Source organism: Opisthocomus hoazin, chromosome Z (assembly GCF_030867145.1).
Source record: "Opisthocomus hoazin isolate bOpiHoa1 chromosome Z, bOpiHoa1.hap1, whole genome shotgun sequence".
Lineage (NCBI taxonomy): Eukaryota > Metazoa > Chordata > Aves > Opisthocomiformes > Opisthocomidae > Opisthocomus > Opisthocomus hoazin.
Window position 1 is genome coordinate 44,762,797 of NC_134454.1, and position 15,858 is coordinate 44,778,654.

General features: G+C 41.5%; 1 protein-coding gene across 10 annotated transcripts in view; it reads left to right on the forward strand.

Annotated features, from left to right (window-relative positions):
- Nucleotides 1-15,858, forward strand: part of SEMA4D (semaphorin 4D) — a 97,583-nt gene that overhangs the window by 64,348 nt on the left and 17,377 nt on the right. For 8 of the 10 annotated variants that reach the window (XR_012761940.1, XM_075411510.1, XM_075411512.1 and 5 more), the window contains exons 6-15: nucleotides 2,340-2,438; nucleotides 3,643-3,736; nucleotides 4,692-4,805; nucleotides 5,721-5,872; nucleotides 7,579-7,754; nucleotides 7,866-8,022; nucleotides 8,820-9,042; nucleotides 9,637-9,761; nucleotides 14,309-14,481; nucleotides 14,710-14,753. Coding sequence is in view for 9 of the 10 variants with exons in the window: in XM_075411510.1 (XP_075267625.1) it covers nucleotides 2,340-2,438; nucleotides 3,643-3,736; nucleotides 4,692-4,805; nucleotides 5,721-5,872; nucleotides 7,579-7,754; nucleotides 7,866-8,022; nucleotides 8,820-9,042; nucleotides 9,637-9,761; nucleotides 14,309-14,481; nucleotides 14,710-14,753 (1,357 nt within the window). In the remaining variant the exon portion in view is untranslated. The remainder of the gene's footprint in view (nucleotides 1-2,339; nucleotides 2,439-3,642; nucleotides 3,737-4,691; nucleotides 4,806-5,720; nucleotides 5,873-7,578; nucleotides 7,755-7,865; nucleotides 8,023-8,819; nucleotides 9,043-9,636; nucleotides 9,762-14,308; nucleotides 14,482-14,709; nucleotides 14,754-15,858) is intronic. The other 2 variants (XM_075411516.1, XM_075411511.1) reach the window with 1 other exon arrangement.

Here is a 15,858-nt window from a genome sequence, read left to right on the forward strand (position 1 = left end):
CGTTATTTCTTCCTGGTGAATATTATTTGAACATTTGAAAATCTGAACGTACCCTGATGTGTGCTTAATGTTACAAGTTTTTCCATTAAAATGGCGGACCAGTATTACTTTCACTGAGGTAATTGTCAGCAGCTGTTGTGTTTTGCTGTTCTTGCAGCAATTCTTCCCTAGCGTTTGACTTTACAAAATGGCTGATGGTTTTGTTTGCTTTGCTTTCGGGCGTAGGGTTTATTCATGAGGCCAATGCTGTTCCACCGGTGTGTTTTCCATCGACCGCGCGTGCCCTCGCTGTGGGGCCGAGCTGGCATGCGCCGTGCGGCGGCAGCACCTCGCTGGTGTGGCCGCTCGTTCAGCTCCCCAGCACCTGAGCAGCCTGACCTCCTGCCAGCTCCCCAGCGTGGGCAGCCCAGCCCTGGGGGTCCCTCTGTCTTTCTGGGAGCCACGGACTCTGCGTGACTGCCGGCGCACAGGCTGGCTTGCTGGTTTTTGCCTTTCTGTGGCGGCGGTTTGCTTGAGGTGGTTGGCTGTATGTGGATGGAGCTTTCCCCTCACGTAGTGCCACTTCGTGGAGTGATGGGGTGATGCGACGGTTTGCTGGGCGAGACGGATGGTCAGGGTTTTCGCAGGGGTTTGCAGGTGGAAGTCTGCAAGCCCTGTGAATGCAGAAAGCAGTCCTACTCTCGACTTGCAGGGATTTGACATCTGCACCTCCGAACCTGCTCCCCTCTGTGGTTCACACTGTTGTAAAACCCCAGGTGCAGGTGACCCTGCTTCGGCAGGGGGGTTGGACTAGATGACCCACAGAGGTCCCTTCCAACCCCTACTATTCTGTGATTCTGTGATTCTGTGCTGTGTCCAGGGCTGACAGATATCCTGCTATCATCCCTCTCCCTCGGCTCAGTGTACTGCCTGTCCTTCCACTGTGACCATCAATACATTGCTCTAACGCCAGGTGTGGCGGGTATTTAAGGGCCGTTTCCATTTAAGGGCCGTTTCCTCCTTGTCTGCCTCTTCAGGGTGCGCTCAGAGAGTGTTATTTGTGATGTCCAGGTTCAGCTGGGGTTACTAGCAGTGGTATTGACATACAGCCGTGATGAATGACAGATGTGAATTTATCATGTGCGTAGAGTTTAGCAGACAGAGTGTGCATCTCTGCCAGTCTTCTGCAGAGATTATTGTTGTTAGGTGGAAGGGATGTTAGACCCCATAAATAGGTACTTTGCCAGAGCTCCAAACTTCTCTTCCTCCTGCCCCCAGTTTAGCAAGTCACACTTAGCGCCAGCCTTCTTTTTCCTGACTTTACTCATAAACTTTTACTGGTTATATTTATGTTGTAGCCATGATGTTTTTCACAGTGCAATAGTTTTTAAAGTGTCAAGGTACTAAGTCACTACTTCTATTTCTTACACTAAAATAGGCAGTCCTCTCCCTGGCCCATCACCACTATGCTGTCTAGTGCCAGCAAAAATAATTTATGCAGCTGTTTGAGGACCTCATCTGGCAGAAAACTGGTTTTGCTCTTTTTTTGCCCCAGTTTTCTGCCATACTGAACCCATCATACAGTCAAAGAAAGACCCGGTTTGGCTCATAAGAAGGAAGACTAAGGACAGTGCTTATACTTGCTTGAGTAGCTTATGGAACTACAGTACAGTGGTGGTATCTGGCTGTGTACTAGCAAGAATTAAGAGGTGTTGTTGTTGATACTGGTTTTTTACCTCTCTCACAGCGGGTGTTTAGAGTTGCTTTTCTTGGTTATTATTCTGAAACTTTATGGTATCCTTTATTCAAGGCTTTGCTCAAACTCCTTGTTCTCTTTCTGAGCCAAAGGAATTAAGAAGCTTCCTTGGATGAAAAAGCAATTGATATCAAGGACTAAAAAAAAGACAGATACAAGTGACAAAGCTAATAGTATTGAGGTTTTTCTTGTAAGAAACAACCTTGATGGTCACTTACTGTTTCATCTAGGCTTATGAGGGGTGACAAATTATAAAGCTTACTCCATGTTTAACTAGTCCTTGCCATGGTCTGGATGTGTCTTTGGAGCCTGTGCTTCCATGGAACAACTTGAGATGCACACTGCTGGATGTGTGGTACGTGTTGGTACCCAGGCAGCCCTGCATGACTGGCTGTAGGAAACTAGGTGCTGCAGGACCAGAGCCTGGGGAGGCTGCAGGGAGATGGTGTCCCAGTGGTGACTGCATCACCCAGCCTTACTGGTGTGGTGTGGCACAAGTAGCGGCAGCAGATGAGCTGACAGTACAGCTTTTAATTGTTTCTTTATGATGGAATGCGGAAGCTGTGATTTGTCAGAGTGGTCCTTTTCTCATCCTGTATTACAGACAGAGTGTCGAAATTATGTGCGTGTCTTGCAGCAGCTGAACAATACTTCTCTCTATGTGTGTGGAACTAACGCGTTTCAGCCAACATGCGATTACTTGGTAAGCATGTACATACATTTTGACCCAATAGCAACTGTAACTTAAAAGCAGCTCATTTAAACAATGAATTCATCCCCATTCCTGAAGACTGTTGCAATTTCAGTGGTGTTTGTTGGAGCATTTGTTGCACTGTCCCACAGTAATTACAGAGTATGGAAATAAAGCGTACTGTTCCTTTCTCAAACTGATTACTGAATTACTGATTTGTCTTGTTTAACTGCAGATTTACTTTTTCTTAGGTTTCATAATTATTTGAGTGTTGTGTGTTAACATAAAAACGGTTTCTAGAACTGAAATTACATTCTTTGCGACTTCGATTCATTACCAAATCTCCCTGAAATTTCTGGTTTCTGTCTCTTCTTGTGTTATCTCTGCTACTGGCTATGCCACAGCTTAATAGAGCTGAATGCTTCAGAGTGAAGTCTTGGCACGAAATCAAAACTCTCTTTTCTCACTGCTGACTCTTGTATCGTTTTCTTTACTGTGGCTCTTAACAATTCTGACATTGAGAAATCTTGTAATTATTTGTTCTTTTTTGTCTTCCCTGCCTGCAAGTCTGCCTGCCATCACCTCTGGAACATTGCCAGAAGTCATTGCCCTTAGCCTCCCTCCAGTGTCTTCATTACACATTATAACTGATCAGTTCCCCAGTACTGTGGTTACAGTTCTCCATCGTCTTCCTGATCCTTATTCCCTCGGTTTTTAAGGGATTTATAAAGTAGCAGTTAGAGTACTCTGTTGCTTTTTAAAATTCGGTTGGATTATGCCCTATCTCACAAATTTAACATAATTGCTAAATCCACTTCAGAAAGCCTTCTTGATTTCTAAATATCTCAGTTTTTCTGCAGGTTAATACAATAATTGTCAGCTCTTCCCGTATACCAATTAACTTCTCTGCCTTTCCTACTGTCTGACCTTTTTTGGGGTGCTTTTTCTTGAGGTCTGTTGGAATTTAACTTTTGATCTTCTGTTCTTTTCTGCTCTCACCCTCACAAATCATAGGATCACATTTCCTCTCTATCTACTGGACCCTATAAGATTTTCTAAAGACACATATGCCATTTATAGTCTTACAAAAAATGCCTGTGATGCTGGAAGTTGATGATACAGTCTGTTATTTAGTGTTGATTTTTCATTCAGATTTGTATGGGTCAAATGACTGCACTAACAGTTGTTTTGAGGTTTTCAACTTAATTTTTTGCAGAATTTATTTTCATTTGAACTTGGAGGTAAAAATGAAGATGGTAAGGGCAGATGTCCATTTGATCCTGCTCAAAGCTACACATCTGTCATGGTTGGTAAGTTCAGGCTTTGCATACCTCATTATTGCGTATAAAAATGTTAGATCTTTCCACTGTCATTCTCCAGTCTCTTAATATCAAAGTGGTAGATTTCATCTGTATTTTTACATCTCTACTGTATATCTAGATAGACATTAAAATACTTACGTAGTCAACCTTAGCCTGTTTCTTAAAAGGAGAACTTAAAACTCCAGATTTTTTTTTGAAAGCAACTTTTGAAACACTGATTTTTAAACTATATTTTCAGGTGTTTAACGTATTTAATCCAGGTAGTCTAAGTGTACTTTGACTGCCTCTACAATATCAATTACTGTCACTTCAGTAAATTTAACAAGTAGATTTTTTTAGCTGTCCTGAAGACATATCCATGAGACAGAATAGGGAAGTGAGATACTTGTTTCGAGTATAGTACTGCAGGGCTAGACACCACTGAATCTCCATTTGGTGAAACCAGAGTTCATGGCTGCACTCTGATGTCACAAAATCATAAAAGAGAAGCTCAAAGTAACATGAAACAGGAAATGAGAAAGAAAAGAACACCTCCCCGCATTGTTGCCTAAATTCTTAAAAGTTGGGTTTGAATAATAGTGGCATAGAAAGAGTGTGAAATAATTACTTCCAAAACTTTTGTGTCATTTCTTAAATAAATTTGCACATTTGTACGTAAACTGTAGGTTTACATGTTAAGTGTTGAAGTACCACAAAAAAAATGCTGACTTTTGCCAGTTGCTTGTGTTAGAGCAATAACGAACCCAAGTGTGGAAGTGCTAGCCTTGAGAATGGTCAGCAGAAATGTAAACATAGAGAACATGTCTGGGGCAATTTAGAGGAAATCCCTGTTTATCTTTTCTTGTGGGAAGTTTAAGGTCACATAGTCTCACGAAATATTTGTGTACCCTTTTTTGGTATCCAGTGCATAAGAAAGTCTAAAATATTTGGTTTTGTGTTAAAGATGAGGAGCTTTATTCTGGGACCTCTTACAATTTCTTGGGAAGTGAACCAATTATTTCACGGCACTCTCATCAGAGCCCTCTGAGAACAGAGTATGCAATACCTTGGCTTAATGGTAAGTGGGCATGAGAACTGGCCTAACCAAATTGTTTATCCTTCTTAAACGTCACACTTGCAGACAAAGAGTTTAAGAGTCTTATGTGGAATAAGGGGCAATTGTCTAATATCTCAAAGAGAATGGGTTTTATTATACTGACATATGTGTGCCATCAAGAGATTTTTATTTTGCAGTTTCAGGATTTTTATCAGCATTGACAAAGAAAACCACTTCAAGACATACAGACTTCAACTTGATGTTGAAGGGCTGCAGTTTATTTTATATCTTACCTGCTCATTCTTGCAATAATGCTGCATAGTTACGATACAGTAAGGAAGAGAATGGTTTTGGTCTCTTAACGGGTTTTCAAATTGAGCTGATCATAGTTTCTGATGATTTCAGTTTCTGAATTTCAAAATTCACCAAGTTTTGTGAATGCTCAGAGGTTTGTGGCTTTCTACCAAAAAGGACCAAAATCATGAAGTTAGCTTATTTAAAGAGATGCATTATGTCCAGAAAGTACAGGATACTGTGTTTTCTAATGCATGTTGTAATCATACTGTCATTTTTGGCGTTTCAGCTAACAGCTGAGATAGACATAGGCAAGGGAGGGTACCTTTCCAGATCCAGTGGAAAACCACGCTTGAATGTGGACTAAGGACCATTGAAGTAGCAAGATATCAGGCCACAGAGATCTCGTGGGTGTCTTGGTGCTTTCACACAGGGTTTGGAGTTTTGTTTTTTTCTCTATTTCTATTTTTTTAGAAATGCTATTCATATTATGAACTGCAAACTGTGTAGGCAGGTCAGTGACTGGAGAGCAGGTAAATGCAGTGTGAGGTTTGGGCGAAAGAGGACTCGTCGAAGGTGTTTTGAGCGGATCAAGTTTCTAGTCGCATATATAACATAAAATTTTTCTCTTTGCATCTGTAGAGCCCAATTTTGTTTTCGCTGATGTGATTAGAGCAGATCAAAACAGCACAGATGGAGAAGACGACAAGATATATTTCTTTTTCACTGAGGTGTCTGTGGAGTACGAATTTGTTGGAAAACTGATGATTCCAAGAATAGCTAGAGTGTGCAAGGTTGGACATAGTTCAATTTACTTTTAGTAATTCAACTAGAATTTTGTGTGTGTGTTAAAAAGTGTTTATTATTGTGGACTTATTGCCAATTAAATGGAAGTGTTCTAACTTAGTGAATCGGTAATTTCAATCAGTTCTTCAGAACTGAGAAAGCCTAGTTGTTGCTTTAGGAACAAGTACTTAATTTAATTTTGCACACTGGTGAAATTTCAGCACATCTGAGGGTTCTGTCCACCCTGGGGGGCTGAAACCCAACCACCATAAAAGCTAGCAACAGAGAAAGTGTTTTAAATGACTTTCCGTTTTATTTTTTTAAAAAAACTCTAAGTTGTTAAAGTACAGCTCCATGTGAAGAACAGACTTTGGTTGGAGCTGAGCGGATAGGATGTTAGTAAAGTTACTTTGAAGTAGCTGTATACAAACAAAACTGTAGCTGTGTCCACAGCAGAGTAGCTCTTGACTGTGGTGTAGCAGATGGGACTTCTGTGAAGCTGTTGGAGCTGCCAGAGCCTCAGGGAAAACGGTCACCAGCAGCCTGATTCTGTCACACTTGCTGTGTTTGAACCTCAATGTGTTAGGCTGATTCAAGTACATACTCAGGAGTGTTAGTTAAAAATCTTGCTGATGGAAGTGGTTTCTTCCAGTAGAAAATGTTGATCTAAAAAACCTTTTCAATGGAATGTATCAATTTCCTCAGGATTTTTTTTTCCAACAGGAAATTTATCTAGCTGTTTCATTTTGATGAGGTTGAAATGTTTTATTTTGACTTTACTGTTTTATATTTAAACATGGAAGTCAAAACATCAATAACAAGTTAGTGCCCTTGAGATTTCCATTAAACAAGCAGCTGGAGGCAGGTTTACACGAGGCTTATTATTATGGCCCTCTGCCCACTGACAGCTTGTTCACGCTTTAGAAGGGGAGTATCACAGAATAGGAGAGCTTTATTGCTGCTGTTTGTTTGAAATAGGAGTCAATGGCAGGTTGCAAATCTATAAGCATTTGTACTTAGTTGTTGTCATAAATTCTGCAGATTTCCTGTAATACTTTGCATAACAGCATTGGGAAATAATGTTCAAATATGCCGGCTTTTTGAAGGGAAGCAACAGATCTACAACTGAAGTATCAAATATTTTTAAACATTCCTAGTCAACATTTCTTTACTTCGTTAAGCCTTGATGCTGCAAATCCTTAATAAAAGTGGTAATTGCTTGCAGGATTAAGCCGTTGCTGCATTTCTTCTAATGGTATTAATGGCAGGCAAGTTTAAGTGCATATTGCAACATTAGAATTTAAATCACAATGTAGATGTCGCAGAATAATTGCAATTTCTCTTAAGGGACAGTATGATACTTCCATGCTTATTTTACTTGTTCTAAAAAGCAGGTTTTTTCTAAGAGTACATTGCTCATCTCAATTTTCCAAGTGTTGCTGAAGTATGGTTCTGTATAAGTCTCGTCTCTTTTCTTACCTCTAGGTGTTGATAGAAATGATTCTGCATTATTTTTGTAGAATCAACTGATTTTCCTGTGGCTTCCTTACTTTTGTATTTGTGAAGGTGTTAACGTTTATTGATGTTGCTATAGATGAAACGTTAGAAAATAAAAGGGCTTAGTAATTTCATGTTGTATAACAATGGTTCTGAAATGCAAATATGCCTCTAATTCTGCTCACAAAACACCTTTTTATTTTTTTAATATCTAAAGAGGGACCAAGGAGGATTAAGGACCTTGCAGAAAAAATGGACTTCCTTTCTCAAGGCCAGACTGATTTGTACCATCCCTGATAAGAACTTAATTTTCAATATTATCAATGATGTTTTTATTCTGAAGTCTCCAACTTTGAAGGAACCAGTGATATATGGAGTCTTCACCCCACAACTGTAAGTGTGGTATAGCCTTTTCCTGGATAAGTACTTCTAATCTCGGTTGGTTACTATGACAAGTTGTAATTATTCCTATCTTTTTCTTTTGATTTCTTCCTGAACTTTTAGGAATAATGTGGGGCTGTCAGCAGTGTGTGCATACAATCTGTCTACTGTAGAAGAGGTTTTCTCGAAAGGAAAATATATGCAGAGTGCTACAGTAGAACAGTCTCATACAAAGTGGGTTCGATACAATGGGGAAATTCCTAATCCTCGACCTGGTGCCGTAAGTTTCTGTAATCTTGGATCTGACGACTAAATCTTTTAATGCTCAGGAGCAAAGAAACTAAAAAATATTGGATAACCTCCTAAAGCTTAATTTTAGTTTTCCCTGGTCTGGATACTTTTTGTTGTGAAGACTTTATACAATAACACTCAAGTGGTTTATTCTGAACTTTGTATCTGGGATTCAAAGTGGGTTTTTATAATTGAGTTATTTGCTGGTTTTGTATATTCATTATTTTGTTACTAATTTTTCATTATTTTGTTACTAATTTTCTAGTGGTGAAATAGATGTCATTGTACACTAGGCAACATCAAATATTTCAGATGTTCAGATGACCAGAAGTACAGCAATCGTCACATTGTCTCAGTAGATTCAGTAGGTTTATCCAATGCAGTGCATTGCTCCGCAAACTAAAACTTTCATAGTGCTGGGTTTCTTTCACACTTTTCTTACTTTCTCATGTTCTCTTCAGTCATCTTGTTGCTACTGCTGAGTGAGGTAGCAGTTAAAAGTAATTAAGAAGCGGTAGAGTCCAGAAAGAATATTTTCCTAAAATGTAATTTGGGCCCAAACGAAAATGTAATCTGAAGCTCAGGGATTCATACGTTGCAGAAGGCAGAGTGCTTGGAGACCTGAGGACCTTCCTCGTTAGAACGAGTGTAATGTAAAGGTGTGCTTACTGGCCAAAATAACACAGAGAAGAATATGCATATAGCTGCTGTTAATTGTCTCTGTTTTGTACAGAAAATGATAAAATTTGATTGTCTTTTTCTTGGTTTGTTTCCTGCCCCCCCCAGTGTATAAACAATGAAGCCAGAGCATCAAACTACATGAGTTCTCTGAATTTACCAGACAAAACGTTGCAGTTTGTTAAAGATCATCCTCTAATGGATGACTCGGTGACTCCAATGGGTGACCGACCTCGACTAGTGAAACGAGATGTGAAGTATACCCAGATTGTGGTAGACAGAGTCAGAGCGCTCAATGGCACCATATATGATGTTATGTTCATCAGTACAGGTGAGTTCTGCAAAATGCTTTTTCTTAATGATGCACCAATTCTTTAGGCTGAAGTATGTTCTAATCTGGAGATTTCCATATTTACAGTGCTTTTACACCAGCTGGTGTCTTAATTAAAAAGTAAGGGGCCGTGGTGAGTAAGAGGAGAATCTTAAGTGCTGTGAAAAAGTATTCATAGAATCATAGAATGGTTTGGAAGGGACTCAAAAGATCATCTCATTCCAATACCCGTGCCATGGGCAGGGGCACCTTCCACTAGACCAGGTTGGGCAAAGCCCCATCCAGCCTGGCCTTAAACAATTCCAGGGATGGGGCATTGCAAGTATTGCAGGAAAAAAACTGCAAAACTGCAGTCAGTGCAGCCAAAACACACACAAGATAATCGCTAAGTGGTCATTCTTTGTCCCAGAATGTTATTTCTTGCTCAGAACTCCTTATGATGATAAGTTTAATGGTTGTCCTTGGCACAGAGTTGTGTGAAGCCTTCAGCTGGAACAGTGTGCAGGTTATTGAGATAACTTAAAGCAATTGTGCAATTTTTTTCCCTGCCCCTTTATTCTAAGGATCTTACTTAAATATATTGCTTTGTTTCAGATCGAGGAGCCCTGCACAAAGCTATCAGTTATGAAAATGGAATGCATATTATTGAAGAAACACAGCTTTTCCCAAACTTTGACCCAGTCCAAACTCTCTTGCTTTCCTCCAAAAAAGTAAGTCCTGTAAGCATCACAGCATTCTTCTCCTTTTGCTCTTCCACAAAACTTTTTAGTACTAGCTTGTAACTTTTTCATGATGAAAGACGACCATCGCTGTGCACAAAGCCAAAGGCTACATCTGTAACTGCTTGCGCTGCAGCGGTATCATGTATTGCCTGCTGCATTTCAGCGTGTGGGGTAGGTGGCAAGCTCCTGAAGGTCTGTTGGTATGGAGAAAGTGGTGGTGAGGGGCACAGGTATGCAGATCATCTTCACTTGGGTTCCATGTGCAGAAGCTGAAAGCTGTAACATGTTTTAAGGTACCAGTTTTCTGATTAGGAGTGATGTAAAAATCCTGACCCCTTGTGGCCGTTGCAAATCCGTCAGGAAAAATCCTCGGGATTGTAGCAGGGGAGTGCTGTCTCTTTCTGAGGAAACAGACCTAAGAAGAGAGAACAATCTTGTATAGCAGACACACTCGTAATTGTGTAACTAACTGGTTTCTGCTGTCAGAAATCTCGCAGGCTCCTACATGCTACATGTATCATGTGAGCAGTTACGTTGATGTGGCTTGGGGTGAGGACTTCTGGTGACGTCCTGTTTGTCCAGTGGTCCTTCTGCACTATTAATCAGTCACTGGGTTTAGTCCTGGAGTGGTTTGTGACAGTGGGAAGATAATCACTGTGTGTACTGTGTACACTAGTTAGGCTTCTGGCCCTAGTTACTCAGACCTGCAGATCCGTCAATGTCTATGAAATTATTATCCTAAGCAGTGGCTTGTAGCAACTCAACTGGCGAAATTTCAGGGTTTCTTAAGGACAGAATGACTCTTTTGAAGTGTCTGGTAGTAATACTAGCAGTCAGTAGCTGACTACTGATCGATAAATGCTCTGCAGCTAAGCATTTAGGAATACTGCCAAGATATCTTAGAGACAGCTTTTATTTTTGTGTGGTATTTAATAACACTTTGCATGCCAACATGGTCAACTCAGTGGAAGAGTGCTTTATGCAATAATTCTTTCAAGCTCATCTTGCACACTTATTTGTGCTTTCATGCTTATAATAGAAGTCTTGAGGACAAAGTATACCTTTGATAGACAAATGAGAATAATTTAAAACTTTTGTGCTCATAGATTTCAGTAAAGATATTTGTATTATTCTTGTATAGTGCATTACACTGGCAACTTACTGTATGTGTGTGTGTATATATGGGAGGGGGGGTGTGTGTACATATATGTATAAATGTTTGCTGGTTTCTTCTGCTTTCTCTGCAAAGAAAGCTTCAAATACCTAGCTTTGACAGGAGGTTTCAGCATTTACCCTGTGATAGAAGATAATGATAGATAACTCTGCTTATAAATATGCTAATACCAATTCTTCTAATTGTGGGTAAATTGTGGGATCGTTCATACACTGGCTTAATTTTTATTCCTTCGTTTCTGGGTAGTGGAAGGGAAGGGAGTGGATAGGCATTACAGCCTGATACCAAAGACACACGATCTCTCGCAGTTTCAGCATTCACTTGGTATCCAACGCTAATGTAGCATGATGTCACTGAATTTATCCCCTCTGAATCCTGCTGCCACATTCTCAGTTCCTCAAGAATACCCTGAAAGGGGGCAATGTGAGACATGGCATAGGGGCTGCATAGGGAACATGCTGTCTTTTCACAAAAAAACTTGTCTAAAAGCTTAGGATTGAAACAAAACACAGCTTCCTGCATGGCACTGTGGAGAGTAACGGCTTGTATCTTGTGCAAGGGAAAATTTCCATGTTGCTAGGATAACTTTCGACACACAAAACTAACACCCAAAACTGAAGCAGTGCTGCCCGGTACATTACCATAAAAGCAGCCGTCCTTTTCGGCGATGAGGAGTTGGAGGTTGTGTCAGGTGCCAGGGTCGTGAAAGCTGTATAGCTGCAGTACCACCCATGCTAGAGAGCAGAAGTAATCCCTGCTTGAAAACAGAAGCTTGCTTCTGCCTCCTTGGACATCGCAGCAGCAGTCACAGTCAGTTGTTACTGAAGTCCTTCATAGAGCTGTTATTGTGATAGGTGTAGTGGCATCCCGTAGTAATGGATTAACTACAAGAGGGTAATAGTTGTTACCCTATTAGTGGGCTTCAGACCTCCCTGGAGTCAGAGTTTTTTCTGAACGCATTATTGCAGTAGTCTTCAGGCCCTTCCCGTATACCTTCACCTTGTTTGGAGGATGGTGAGCAGAGCCAGATGAGCCTGCAGTAGATCCTCATAACTCCTGCTTAACTGAAAGATGTGTCTGGATTTTTTTAAAATGGTCTGCTCAGCTCCCTCCGTGTTCTCTGAACTCCTGGATGTGCCAGCTGGGAACCGTGCAGAGACACTACAGCCCATGCGCGGTGTTGCGCGGTTGGCTTGGATGTCAGCTAGCAGAGCACAGGAGGGATGAGCAGTGCTCGGTGCATTGGGGCAGCTTTCCGGCGGAGTGGGAAACTTTTCCTAGAAAGTCATACGTCTCCAGCACTGCAGACTTTCTTCTGTGGGTGCTCCAGCATAGTACGACACTAACCTAAGTTAAATTTCAGGATGAAAGACTGCTTTTGAGTGTATGTCTCTGAAGTTTGATTCATTTTCAAAGTCCATCCTCCAGTAGTGACAGCAGGTTCTTCTTTGATCCAGTTTTGTCTTTCATCTTCCAGTGTCAGGAGTTGCCTTGAAAGCTATCGGCATGCTGCATATATGAGACGAATCCAACCTGATCTGTGGTTGGTCTTGTAGCTTCCTCTAGAGGCTGCTGTCAGTCAGCGTGCATCGTTCATTAGCTTAATTTTAAGACCTACTTCCTCATGATCATTGCATGAAAGAGACTAACCTGTTCCGAGTTCTTACGGCAAAACCTCCTTGCATCCTTCGTGAAAGAGTGACGGTGAGCCCCAAAACCTAAAAGCAGCCCTAAGATGCCATGCAGGTTGTTTTCTTGAGGCTGTTTCTGATGTCAAGATCAAAAGTCTGCACCAGAACAATGAGGTTTTTGAAGAACACTTCTCTACTAGAAGTCTTCTTCAATATCTGCCCATCACTTTGTGACCATTTTCATCCTGCTGGAGTCAAGCAGTCTCGCTGGAGACACAAGCCCCGAGCACATTTCTACATACTGAGGTCTGTACGGCTGCAGTACAGGAAAAGCCACCCTGTGCTTGGTCTGGCGCATTTGCCATGACAACTGCAGTAGGGTGCTGATAAATCCACTCGGTATTCTGCTCAGGATGAAGCCAACCCACTGCCAAGGTGAGGTGTGCTGTTTGGCTTTGTGTGCATAGCCTCTCAAAGTGACCAGAGGGTCGGTCGCTGGTGGTTTTGGGTTGCAGCACAGCCCCGTTTCTTGAGGCTTTGCATAATAATATATAAATTCGCAGTGTACCTTTAGCCATCTGTTTCCCTGCCTTTGAAACAGAGGAGTGAAATACAGCAGCTGCGCACCTTTGTGAGCAGGATATTCGTGATAAGTGTGGTCTTTTCCTGCTGTGCTCAGAGTGAGATTTGTTTGGGATCCCCAGCAACAGTGGGTCAAACAATCGTTCTGTTTTTATCCCCCTTTCCCTAGGTGTCATGCCAGTGCTGTTTCGTTTGAATACTACCCACTGTTCCTCCTTGAGCAGCAAGTACGCAGCTGCATTTGACTCTTGTAAGGCTGGCGCTGGTGTGAGACCTGACTGGTAGACAAACTGAGGGCAGTAGGGCTGCTTTGGGTTAGCAGGAGCAGGTCCTGCAAACAGCAAGTCTTGCTTGTTCAGGCTTGTGTGTGCCTGCTGCAGCCTTGTTATCAGCACAGGGTTGCCTTGCCTCGTACGAGGACTGTCAGTGCATTTGTATTTGTAGAAAAACTGTGTGATAAAGCCATAGTTAGACATGGTTACTTTTCATTCTCATAAACTGTATCTGGGAAGCCTGCCATATGAGGAAAGGCTGAGGGAACTTGTTCAGCCTTGAGAAAAGAAGGCTTGGGGGGGCTTTATCACCATTTTCTGATATTTAAAGGGTGGCTACAAAGATGGAGACTCTCTTCTTTACAAGCAGTCAGATGGAAAAGACGAGAAGTAGTAGGTACAAGTCACTCTTAGGGAGATTCCAAGTAGACAGGAGGAAAATTTTTCACAGTGAGAGCAATCGGCCATTGGAATAATCTACCCAGGGGAGCGATGGATTCCCCAACATTGAACACTTTTACGGTCTGGCTGGACGAGGGTGCTTGGGCCATCTTGTCTAGAATGTGCTTTTGCCAAGAAAGGTTGGACCAGCTGATCGTTGAGGAGCCTTCCAACCTGGTATTCTGTGATTCTGTTTCAGATTTTTGGTCTTTTGCCTTTTTGCACTTCTAGCATCACTGACTAGTTTCAAGATAAGTTTCCTTTTATTCCTAGAAATAGAAGCTTATCAAAATGCTTATTCCCCTCATGCTCCAGTTTTTACAAACATGGTTGTATGTATGCAACTCTTTACTCTTAATAATTTTTAAATTGTTTCATGAATTGGATTGTTTGGCTTTAAGAAAGTGATTGGCTGTGGTTTTTTTGTTGTGCTTGTTTTTTTAGGGGAGAAGATACCTCTATGCTGGTTCAAACTCTGGTGTGGTTCAGTCTCCATTAGCGTTCTGTGACAAGTACACCACTTGTGTTGACTGTGTTTTAGCAAGGGACCCTTACTGTGCTTGGAAACCCCTTGAAGCTTCCTGCATTGATATTTTTAAAGAAACTGAAACTGGAAGGTAATAGTAGTCTTTGATTACCTTACAGTCACAATCAGTATAGCATCAGTCTTGCCCCTTAGTGATAACTAGCAATTTTTAACTGAATGTTTTCAAATGCAGACTTCTTCCTATCCATTTCTGTCTGCTTGTGTTACTCGGATAAGATGAATCTTGCTTGGTATGAAAGGATGGGCAGGGTGTAGGAAACAAGATTTGAAGATGTAATGCTTGGACTTCCTTTTACAGGAACTGGATTCAGAACATAGGTGGAGATGCGTCCTCTTGTTCTGGTGAGTGAGTGGTTGGAGAGGTATTTCACATGGCTAGGTGGAGTAGTGAAAGAGTTGTGTTTAGTTCGGCTTGTTTTTTGTGACTATCTGGACATTTGTTTATATTTTAATAGGTATGAGATTCTGCTTTCAAATATTTGAGCATCTGTACAGCCTGCATGTTGTCTTACAATGTCTGTATTTGTATACATTTCAGTGTGCAGTGCACAAACCTCTGAAATGAACGGGGCACCTCAAGAGTGACTTCTGAATGAAAGCAGTGTTTACCATAAGTACTTCTAGTGCAGAGGCCTCGGTCTCTGTGTTACAGCATTTGACATTCTACTGTGAGCCTTGATAAGTGCTTGGTTATTGCTGCTGGATCAGATTAAATGATCCTGAAAAAAGCTGGTTTTATGGTGGGAGGGGAGGGGGACTCAGAACGTCTACAGAGCAGCTGAAGTACCCTCCATAGTGCTTTAAGGCAAGTAAACACAGGCCCCATCTTCACAGTGCATGCTGCTGCCACCCCATCAAGGAGATCTTAAAGAAGAGTAGTGTTATGGCAGACTTGTACTGCAGTAAACAAAGCTCTGAAGAGTTTGATTTACTCCATTTTATTTCTAATCCAAGCAAAGCGTGGATCACCATGAGAGTTTGCTTGCTAGCTTTTTCATTAGTTCATGGTGTTGCATTATGGGTGTGCTAAAAGTGCTGATATTTTTTCAGAAGGTAGTTTGAGCTGAGTAGCAGCGCTTTGTTCAGTCTCTTCCTGGATATTCTGTAGTTGCTGGTTCACTTAAAATGCACTAATGACATATAAAGTGATACCAAGTTCAGCATCTTGTCTCAAAACAGTGACTGGCCTCAGATGCATACTCAGTTGTGGATCAACAAGGTCTCTTCTTTATCTAGAAGTGGGGGCTGTCGTAGAGTTTGAGGTGTCCTGTCTCTTAGTCTGTCTTGATGTCTCGCACGCAGCTGTAGCTTGGTATTTCGCTGAGGTTCTTGCATGCTGTCATCTTGGTCTTGTGAGTTAGCCTGAATGCCGTAATCTTTACGTTTCTGTTAAGACTATAGCAGTCTCGTGAAACTGTACGGATTAGAGCGAACGGGAATCATTGCT